The sequence below is a fragment of the Channa argus genome, chromosome 8 (genome assembly GCF_033026475.1).
Source record: "Channa argus isolate prfri chromosome 8, Channa argus male v1.0, whole genome shotgun sequence".
Taxonomy (NCBI): Eukaryota; Metazoa; Chordata; class Actinopteri; order Anabantiformes; family Channidae; genus Channa; species Channa argus.
The window spans coordinates 10,176,465-10,187,657 of NC_090204.1; the positions used below are offsets into that span (position 1 = coordinate 10,176,465).

Sequence of the window (11,193 nt, forward strand, 5' to 3'; positions counted from 1 at the left end):
GCACATATAATAAAGAAAAGAAGAAGAGGTTCATGTGGATTTATTGTAATTTTAAAAATATATTTTTTTTAAGGTTCACTGTCTTTTTTTGTTTGTATATTTATTTTATCACAAGTTGCTAAATTCAATTTCAATTCAAGTTACTGGTCTTGCCTACCTGAACTCCCTCATCCAGGTCTACAATCCTCACGTGCACTGAGCTCTGCCAGCAAATGGCATCTAGTGGTCCCAGCACCACACAAAGGACCCCTGGCAAAGGTCTTCAGCTCAGTGGTTCCACAATGATGGAAAGAGCTACCAAACTCTGCATGCTCAGCATCTTCACTCTTAATATTCATATGACTGCTGAAAACAGAACTCCTCTACAACTTCATATGCACTTCAATTTAAAAAAGAAAAAAAACTTATTGTATGAAAAAAACTCTTTGCTTTCATGTTTTCTCCTTACCTTATATTTTTGCTTGCCTTGTACCTCAATTGTCAATTGCTTTGAATAAAGGTGACTAAATGTGAATCTAAATTAAAGAGCTACAAACATGTTTATGTGCCACGTACTTTATAAAATTAGCTAAAAAAAAAAATCCTTTAATGGTGTTCATGTTGATGCATATTTTAATAGTCTAACGGGTGTTCAAATAATATTAGTAGCATAAGTAGAAGAATTTTCATAGTTCATAAAATTTTAGAGAAAGATTTGTCTTAACATGACACAAAACAAAAACTAATTAGTAATCACCTTCATGCTTATTTGATTACATTTTGTCATTAACACCACAGAAAAAAGAAAAACTACACATGCAGAGATACAGTGGAACTTTAGCTTTTATTAAAGTATTTCACACCCATTACCAGAAACCATAGAACAGCTGTTAGTGGTTGTAGCATCACAGTATAAAAGGATCTATCTGCACAGGCAAGAAACACAACAATACCAGCTACAGCACATGGAAACCAGCTTCCATTGTTTAGTTTGAAGAGAAATTAAGGTTTTTAGTGTCAAGTAATGGACTGGCACATTTCAGTTTCATGTTTCAAAAAGAACCTGTTAAGACAGGAAGACTTAAGAGAGACTTCAGCATATTTACAATATATTTAAAAAAAGCTTGAAATAACAAATACAAAACCCCAACGGATCGGCACTCGCAGTTGCTCAAACACAAACAATAATGCGTTCATTTTCTTAATTTAAATATGATCAGTCAAGTCGCTCTGGCCGGTACCTAATTAAACAGCTGTTGAGTGCTGGGATTTTTACCATGACAACAGGTGGGAAACTAGGAGAGATAATTCTGGTAAATTAATTCAGGTAAGTCCTCTGTGGGGTTAGCATTTCGAACGAAATATATATTAACTGCAATAACATTTAGCGCATTCAAGGTCTCCATGAATGTGTTGGTCAAAATTCCCACCATAAATCACAACAATCAGCCAGAACAATTTCACTTTCTGTGTAATAGCTTATGCCACTGCTCCCATACAGCACTACTCCTCAGGAAATCACAACTCATCATTTTAACATTAGGCACATAATACACTCTGTCTATCAGCGAGGGTTAGATGTGATTATTTTTTTAACCACAGTTCGACTGATGATAGCACAGTTTATAGATTATTGTTTTTGCCCTTCATTTAAATGCTAAAAATTGAAAAGCCACGTGGAACTAATCAGACAATTTGCAGAACACATCACCCATATTTAGCGGTGTATTATATTAAACATTTGTTTCAGCAGCTAATACTTATCAGAGCACGAGGAAACCCCACCACTGCACGATAATATCCACTGAAATGTTGTACTGACACCACGGACGGATTTTTGTCATGCTTGAAGAAACCTCAGAAAACATTTGATAACAAAAGAGTAGTGAACAATTTAGGAAGATTGAGTAAAAACGCAATTAATCTACAAGCAGGCACTATATACTTGCACACAAGTATACAACAAGGATTACGAGGGTTCATAGAATTTCACAGAAAGCCAGTCAGCTGTATCACTGTATATAAAGTATACGGAACATTTCAAGAGCGGTGCTACAAGTGAGCTACGGACACCAGGTGAGAGTAATCCCCACAGATTTAAAGTGAAGTTTTGGGACAGTGTGCAGGAAACCTCAGTAAATTGCATCACTCTGTCGTCTCTGACTTCCTTTCTCTCTGTAGTTGCTGTCCCCCGTTGAACGCTTGAGGCTGCAATCACATGCAATTGCTTCTAATTCCTTGGAAGGACAGCAGAGCACACAGAAAGAAGACAGAGCTGCTCCTCATGTCAAAACACGTAATATTGTTTTCCTTTTTGCTTTGTTGACACTTCTGCTTCTTCCCCTGGGCTTCATTAAAGACATGATTAAGACATGATTCTCATCAGCACTTTTCACTTGCTGGTGCATAATTGGCATTTCACTGACAATAGTAGAAATAGTACATATGTACTTATACACAGTACAAATCAAACACACAAATTGAGTCATTACATTCAAAGGCATATTACAAAATACTACATATTGTACTTACAAATTTTATAACTTTGGACTAAATGTCATGCTAATCAAATGACACACAAACATTTCCTTTCTCTCTCTCTCTCTCTCTCTCACACACACACACACGTACATCATAGGCTAAGGCTTTAGGGTTTCATAAGTCTGAGCATGTCATGCAAACACCAGTGTGTCACTGACGAATTCATGCCATGTAACTGGTCTGCACAGACATTGGTGCTCTATTCTTCTCATGTAAGACATGGAACACATAAACATGCACACATGTACTGTGTTTGTCTGCTGCCAATACTGTGACTAAGGCATCAGCTTATTTGCATAAATTGATAAATTCAGTTTCATTGACTTGTGTATTTAATTTTAATATGCAACAAAATTAACTAAACAGCCTTTGAATCTTCAGGTAGAGCACATTGTAACTCACTGTTAAACTTAGTAGTTGTAGAATGTTGGTGAACCCTGGTGAAGAAAGGATTTGACATGTTTAACTTAATCAATTGATCTTAAGGGAATTGAGTGAAACACAGTGGAAAGAATGTTTAAATGTCCTTCATCTAGCTTAATGTTCAACGTTTTGGCCCCCTCATTATTTTTAAATAGAGTGGCCAAATCATTAGAACTACCTGTTAATATAATGCACTCCAGTTCGACTCCACTACCCACTTTGACCTCAATAATAAACAGAGTAGAATTATCACCTGTCTGACAGTTTCACCTTAAAACTGAGAAATTATAACATTGTAAAAGTAGAATTCATGGCGTTAGAATGTAAGGGTGGTCATATTGTTATGTTTGATAGATGTATATGTCACACTGCATGAATCTCATCTTGTCAAATAATTTGTGTCTACTAAGTGTCAAAGAGAAGAAATCTGCAAGGGCACATCCATTTTTATTCGCATGATGAATAAAAATGAAATTAGATTTAACTTTTATATCTTTGCTTGAATTTAGTTACATTGTGGTTCAAATATTCCATCTGCAGAAGAGGATTTTACAAAGAAAGAAAAAAGTATTTCAAAGGTGCCTCATAGTGTTGTTGACCACTAGTAGTGCTACAGAGCAATGTGTTTATGAGCGAGTTTCTGGTTTTGTTCAAACCCTGCTGCTGGTTTTATGCTCTTATGCTGCCTGACAGTTGGTGGCCATGACAGATGTTTCACAGAAAAGAATATTTCTTATGCCTCCAGGATTTGGAGGGAACAACACTGAATGGGAACATAAATTTTGTGTTTACAACTGACATTTTTGTAGCACAAAACAATATAATGACACTAACAGAATTAGATTATGTCAATTTTAGGTTTACCCTTCCTTGCAATATGATCCTTCTTTTAATATGCATGTAAATGTGACTATTGTGACTGCTCTGTTTGTCCATCGCTGTCCCCTGTAGGAGGTGGACCATGGCAACTAGGATCAAAGGGTCATTTGCACATCAGTGCCACTTCAAAGCTTGCACTGATTCACAAAAGCATGTCTGTGCCGAGCACGCATGTCTAATGTAGAATCTCATCCTGAGCTGCAGGGGATTGGTGTCACATTGCAACGATAAAACCATGAACAAAGTGCAGGCAAAGACACCCTACTCCTTCTTGTGCACAGGTGTCGTCCAATCTTTGAACCCGACCGGGCTGAGAAAGTTGGCTGGGAGACATCCACAAAAAACCAAAAAAACCCAAAAATAAAACCCTTTCATCTGTCAATTTCATCGGTTGCTGCAAGCCCAGCTTGGTTTAATGAGCAATAATTATTGGGAGTAGACACCAGGCAAACGTCAAACATGCATCCCTCATCCACGCCACCTAGATTAAAGATTCATTATCTGAGCTTGGACGTTTTTACGGGTTTTAGAATAAATACTTCCATTTGGGGGATGTTTCCTCTCCGTTTACCTTTGTGTTCACTCATCATCTACTAGATTAGAAAGAATGTATTGTATAGAAACCAGTGCAAACATTTTATTTTCAGTTAGTATCCTTGGTTTTCTCCTCCGTTGACCTCCAGCTTTTGGTGGCTTTAGAGCCCTGAGAGCAGCTTGCTCAGGGGCACCTCTCGCTCTCCCAGCAGTGTGTCCCTCTTGAGGCTGGTGCCTTTGTTCACCACCTTGAACTTCACGGACAGGTTCTTCACCTGAACGGAGCTTATGGAGTCAAAGAAGAAGTCCTCATTGAAGACCGGGTTGCGGCTGTTCTTTATGATGTTGCTCCTTTGCTTCTGCAGCTTGCCCGGGTTCAGGTAGACAGACACGCAGCAGTTGATGCTCTTGATGTCACAGTGCTTGTCATAAAGACTTTCGGCCGCCAGGACCCGGATGAGCAGACGCGAAGTGCCGGAGTCGTAGTTGGCGCTGATCCTCACCACGCCGCCTTTGTGCAGGTTGATGGTGTGCTCCCGATGGAGGCCGTGATCGGACGCTCCAGCTCCACCGTGGAAGGAGGGGACATGCAGTCGTCGCTGGATGTTGGGGCTGGGCTCTGCAGAGCTGCACTCGTCGGTGGAGAGGGAGCTGTGGCGAGCGAGCGACCGCTTGGCCTTCACAACTTTGGCCTGAGTCTCATGGGTGAAGATCTTGAGCAGGGAGGCAGAGCGGGAGAGGAGAGGAGAGCTGAAGGGAGAGGACTCGGCTGAGGAGCAGGTGTCACTTTCTCCCCCGCTGAAGTATCGATAAGGATTCATGTGGGACGTGTTGTAGTCAGCTGGATTCAGATGGTTTGCTCCTTCGCTGCTTCTCCCTGGAGTCCTCCTCTGGGTGTTTGGGGAGGTGATGGGACTGGTAAGCTCGCAGTGGAACAGTGACTCTTTGCGGCGTGTGTGGGGGCTTTCCTTCAAGGTTGCGAAGCCATAAGATGTCTGAGTTTTAGGAACATAGGGCAGAGACATTGCTGTCTGTGACTGTGGGTCTGCATTGGTGTCTCCAGCCACAACATCATCAGCACTCTCTATTTGTATGATGTGCCGGTTTGCTGCTTTCAACAGGTTCTTGGTGTCTCCTGCAATCTTAGCCACCAGGCGTGGACTTCTCGGGCTGCTGATCCGTTTCCCACTGCCGATGGTTTGCTCTGAGGTGGATGGTTGCAGCCCCTCTTTGGTCACACTAGGGGCCTCAGGCTCTGGAGGGCAGCTGACCAGCTTCGGAGGAATAAAAAAGTCTGGGATCTTGTCAGGGGTGAGGACGTTGCTATAGGAAGGGGCGACACTTTTCTTGTCCCCGTTCTCCCCCTGTCGCAGCACACCGGTCTCCACCGACCCGCGGATCTTATCCAGAACCCACATGGTCCCACCAGACAGTGGGATGTGTGGGGGCGCTGAGCAAGTGCAGTCAGGTGTGTCTGCAGTTAACGACACACAGGAGAAGATGCAAATGATCAGAGGAGGGTTAAGTTACTCCACAGGGAGCAGGCAGATAAAAATACCACTAAGGTGTTGCAACTCTGCATGCTGTGAATAAACTCAAATTATAAAGGGATTAAAATAATAAACATAGAAACATAATAAATAAAAATAAATATGACACCGTGCGCACAAACGGAGCTTTTGATAGATGTTATGCAGTAAACGCTTTAAAAAAGATGCCGTAGCTTCAGAAAAGCTTTATTTGAAGCAATGGGAGAGATTTAAATGAACGGAGCTGTTATGAGTATTTGACTCTGAGGTAACAACAAATGAAGTATAATTGTAATTGCTTTTAGGAAACAGACTTCAAGCTTCATTGACTGGTGAGGTAAATACTGATCAGCCACAACATGAAAACCGCCCGGTGGTGTTTGGAAAATGTAATGTTGCATGATGGACAGCTGTCAGAAGAGACGCTGTGTAGCCGCAAACATGTCAGTGTGCCCCCGGTGAAGGAGCTTTTTAAGTTCGATTGTTTTTAAAGGACAGGACAGTCGTCTAAGTCGTATTCTTTATTTTACTGTCAGTTAACATCGTCTTATCGAGAGGTATTTGTGATACATCTACTTTTTCATTGGCTGAGGACATTTCACGTGCACGTTGTTCTTCGAAATAAGAAGTGTATCATTTGATTCAGACTTTATATTTGTCTCCTCGCGGACAGTGAAATAGAAAGTCAGAAATATATTTTTACATGCAATGCCTCGATAAATGAAACAACGATAATGTTGATAAGAACAAACCACACATTCTATCTATCACACGGACTTGTGCGTTTTAAGAGAAAAAAGTTGCCAGAGAAAGAAACAAAAGAAAATTCAGTGCAACAGGTGTGATTTTTTTCCTTCGCGCAATGGAAATATTGGACAGTACAATGCTTCTGTTTGCATAAATTCAGTAATAAATACTTACGGAACAGGAAACGACTCGCTTGTCTTTGTCCGTAACAGGTGTTTTCTTTTCGGAGAAGAACTGCGCGCTCTGCGGCGCTGCTGTGCGCCCACACACACTGTCTCCGCTCCACGGCCACTGCCGTGCGTTTTATAGACGGCACAGGGCTGCAGCTGACCAATAAGATCAAACTGTACGTTTCCGTGTCTTTCAGTAAAACCAGCTAGGAACACACTGGTTGTCTAGCAGATAAAGTAGAGGAATCCTACAGTGGGTTTACCACGTTTAACCAGCACATTCACTGCCGCTCCAGGTTGAGCACGTCTCATGTTTTCTAGGAGTATGTGTGCTGATTTGATCCCAGCTACAAGTAGACTATATTTTGCTACCTGCCTGTGTTTGAGATAAATATATTCGTCACTGTGCTTTACTAATTTAGTTTTTCCTAGAGAAATAAAGTCTTTGACTCCGTTACCTCTCAGTAGCCCAACACTCTCGTTAAAATCACATTTTCAACCAAACCCATAAAGAGGTGGGACATGTTGTTCCTCAGCTCAAGCCCCCTTCAAAGGGTCACATTTGCAAGTGATTTTTCCACAGACACGCAGCCCAAAGCTGTTGCGTGTCAGTAAACCATTACATCTAATAAGGCTGTTCTATTTGAGGAGGAAAAACACATGCAGTTGAGCAGACAATGCAGTGTGGAGCACATGCACCTGTGTGCGTGTAGTCTAATTAAATTTACAGCGTCATTTTTTTTGTCTGTCTGTCTGGTCTGTCTGTCTGCCTTCAGGTTTAAGCCAACTGATCAGTCCCCCAGGAAACTTTGCTATGGCAACAAATACTTTTGTCCGTCTAAAATAGGAAGGGCCCCACTGACTTCATTGATCTGCAGGACAAAAATCACTTTGTTTGCCCCGATTGCTTGGCTTTGAGTCAAGTGCATGTAACCGTAGACTGAGAACACTGACTTCACAGGGAGGCATTTAGAAAAGTACAGATTTCAGCCACTGTGGGCGGTGACAGTGAGGGATAGAGGCAATAGCAGATTTACAAACAGCTGATTAACGAACATTTAATGTGAAGAGGTGTCAGCTCTGTCATTCTCTGCCTCACTGGGACGAAAAATGAGATGAGCTGGATTGTTCTGGAGGGAGTTGCCCATCTTGTCACAACTAATTAGGAGGTCTCAGAGCGAAACAACCAGAGCTTTACAGTAAACCACCTGTTGGAATTAACTCCTATTTGAATTTCATCGACATTTAAAGCTAATCAAAAGTTATTGCCATCAAATCGTTAATATTTATTTGCAAATTTTGAATATGCATCAGCAAATAATGTTGGTCGTTTTATTCACAATAACCCAGTTCCTAAGGCCAAAGCTTTAGGTCACATGTTTTATGAGGTGACAGAAAGTGATATAAACAACACACAACAGGTTAGATGGGTAGTGACATTTGGTAAGTATAAGACAATGTTGACTTTGTATTCTTTGTCTTATATGAGCATTTAATTAGTTATTGTATGTTTACTTTATGGGGGTTAGGGTTACTTTTTTCAAAATTGCTGATTGTTCTGGTAACAAATGGTTCAATCAAATAATTCCACCATAGTAAAAAACTGTCAATATTATTACAGGATCCACAATTGGAAAGAGAACTGCACACATACTGGGAAAAAATAAAAAGATCAAACAGTTTATGAAAATGTAAAGAGTTTCTGCTGGGGGAATATTTAAATGTCATACCACTCTGTGAACAATCCAGACTCACTGTTAGCACCTTCCTTTACAAAATAATGAGATCAATACAGGAGCAACTGAGAATCTTCACTGGTGAGACGAGAAGCAGGTACAGCCCGAGGAAAGGTTAATGTGTCTGTTCAGCACTCATTAAGGGGCCGGACCATCAGACATCTCTGTCTCTTTGAAAATGTGAGGAACACGTAAGTTACTGCAAGACTAAAAGTGAATTACTGAGTAGCACATATCTGATTTACTGTGGATGTGCTTGTGGATAGATATCCCTACACGCCGGCAGTTAGAGGTGAAATTACATATGGAGAGGGGAGTACCTGAAGAAATTGGTCCAGTGTTTCACCACTGTTGTGCAACATCTATCCTCCTGATATCCACTTACTGGCCTTACTGGTAGCACACGAGGGAGGAGTTGGCTGTAGGTATGTAGATCCAAGGATGTCAGGCAGAACAGAAGCTGCACAAAAACCCAACAGGAGGTCCAATGTACACTATATTGCCAAAAGTATTCGCTCACCTGCCTTTAGACCCATATGAACTTTAGTGACATCCCATTCTTAATCCATAGGGTTTAATATGACATCGGCCCACCCTTTGCAGCTATAACAGCTTCAACTCTTCTGGGAAGGCTTTCCACGAGGTTTAGGACTGTGTTTATTAAATACATAATACACAGTGCTCACAGTCTTCGCTCTAATTCATCCCAAAGGTGTTCTATCGGGTTGAGGTCAGGACTCTGTGCAGGCCAGTCAAGTTCTTCCACACCAAACTCACTCATCCATGTCTTTATGGACCTTGCTTTGTGCACCTGAATTCATTTATTTGGATGGGTGAGCGAATACTTTTGGCAATAAAGTGTACCTCCAAACAATGCTCACTTGTTCCTTTTACAGAGTAACAATTCATAGGGTCCATTTTTACCCCACTCCCCCTTTCTTCCTCTATGCCAAGCCGCTCCCACCTTCAACACAACTTCTGTTGCCTTGGAGACCTCTCATTTCCTGACACATGGATCAATCTCTCCCTCTCGTCTCACATTTCTTAACCTCTCTGGTCAGCTCACACAGTTCGTTCATTCCTCAGGCTGCCCAGCTATCCACAGGTCACTGAGGGCTCCGATTGCTAGTCACTGTGAGCCTGGAGATCAGTGCCAAACTACCAGCTGGAGCAGGAGGACAGAGTAACACATGTGACTCATAGTCAGTGTGAAACTGCAGAGAGAGGCCCTCGGGCTGCAACATCTGGCTCTGATTCAGAAGTTGTGTTTATGCCCTGCAGTTTGAGCAGAGCGTTATCCTGTCTGGACAAAAACACTGTACAATGTATGAAAGAAACCACAGGAAGAGAAAAGCAATTCTGCAAATGCCAGCACCATTTCAGTGTGCTGTCTTTTCTGGTCTGCTGAACTGGCATTTGGATTGGACACATGCAGGGCAAAAGGTCAGATCTGTCGCCACAGGAAACAAATTTGATGGACTGCAGCAAAGATGCTAAATCTCTGCAAGTGGAGACTGATAAGATGACCTAGGAGCATGGGGAATATGTTGCAAGAAAATAACATTGATTGATAAATACGGAAATTACACTCAAAGCTGTCTTAAAAGCATAGTTTACAGTTCATTGATATACATTTTGTCAAGTTAAACTTCTTTTATGGTGATTGATTTTCATTTTCCAGCACCAAGTTACAGAGGGTCAGCTCGACCAGGAAGAAATGGGAATATGGAGACAGTAAACAGTGTAACTCATGTACAGGACGAGCACATAAGGGTGCATCGTGAATTTCACCAGCAGTTTATGTACAGTCACAGTGGGTGATGAGAACACTTGAAAAAACAGAGGATGCTTTGGCACTTGATAAAAGAGGGTCAAAAATATGGCCCATATTCTTCATTATTTTTTGGAAATATGAGTAGATGGCAGTGCCCCAGAATGGAGAACAAAGGCAGTGAAAGGCTGACGGCTTTAGCTTGTGGTGTAGAAGAAATCGCAGAAGAGCTGAGAAAACAAGAGAATAACAGACACTGTAGTAGACCAGGACATGGAGGAAAATCAAAACCATCTTTTTAACATTTTTAATCATGTTAGTGATTTTTTTTAACTCTTATCTTTTAGTTATTAAGGCTTGTACACATGGCACTGACATATCGTTACAGAAACCAGAGGCAATCTGTTGCTGCCCCCTGGAGGTATGAAGGGCTCACACAATGAATTCAAGTGTTCAGATGAGGAGAGTGTTAGGAAATCCTGTAAGTCTCCAACATGTCCTGGTAAAGGGTTGCTGCATGAACAGATGTCATCAGAACAAGCCCAAGTCAGGTGTGAGAGGACATACAGTTTGTTTTGCTTTGATATCCCCAGCTGATTATTAGAGCATAGAAAAATACAAAACCACACACTTGTGGTGTGCTCAACGTATATGTTCAGTTATCATCAGGGGAGTACCAGAGCCACTACATCACTGGAACGAGTGGTTCTTGAATTTAACAAGAAAATGGTTTTTGAATGAAGGCAAACATCTATCAGCTCCATGCCAAAACAAAAAAAGAAAGACATACAGTATCTACATAGATTTTATAGACATTTAAGAAATGTAGTAGTATTGTAATTTGGTTTTGTGGTTTATTGAAGGAGTTCACTATAAAATACTCT

The 11,193-nt window shown here is 41.2% G+C and overlaps 1 protein-coding gene across 1 annotated transcript; it reads right to left on the bottom strand.

Annotated features, from left to right (window-relative positions):
- Nucleotides 1-804: 804 nt before the first annotated feature.
- On the bottom strand, nucleotides 805-6,953 carry LOC137131558 (C2 calcium-dependent domain-containing protein 4C). The gene is made up of 2 exons (XM_067512992.1): nucleotides 6,807-6,953; nucleotides 805-5,830 (listed from the first exon to the last, which is right to left on the bottom strand). Exon 2 carries the CDS (start codon nucleotides 5,772-5,774, stop codon nucleotides 4,518-4,520), a length of 1,257 nt encoding a protein of 418 aa, XP_067369093.1. The 5' UTR covers nucleotides 5,775-5,830; nucleotides 6,807-6,953; the 3' UTR covers nucleotides 805-4,517.
- Nucleotides 6,954-11,193: the final 4,240 nt, after the last annotated feature.

Coding starts and splice junctions, on each gene's coding strand:
- LOC137131558 (XM_067512992.1), bottom strand. CDS start 5,774: ATGTGGGTTCTGGATAAGATCCGCGGGTCGGTGGAGACCGGTGTGCTG.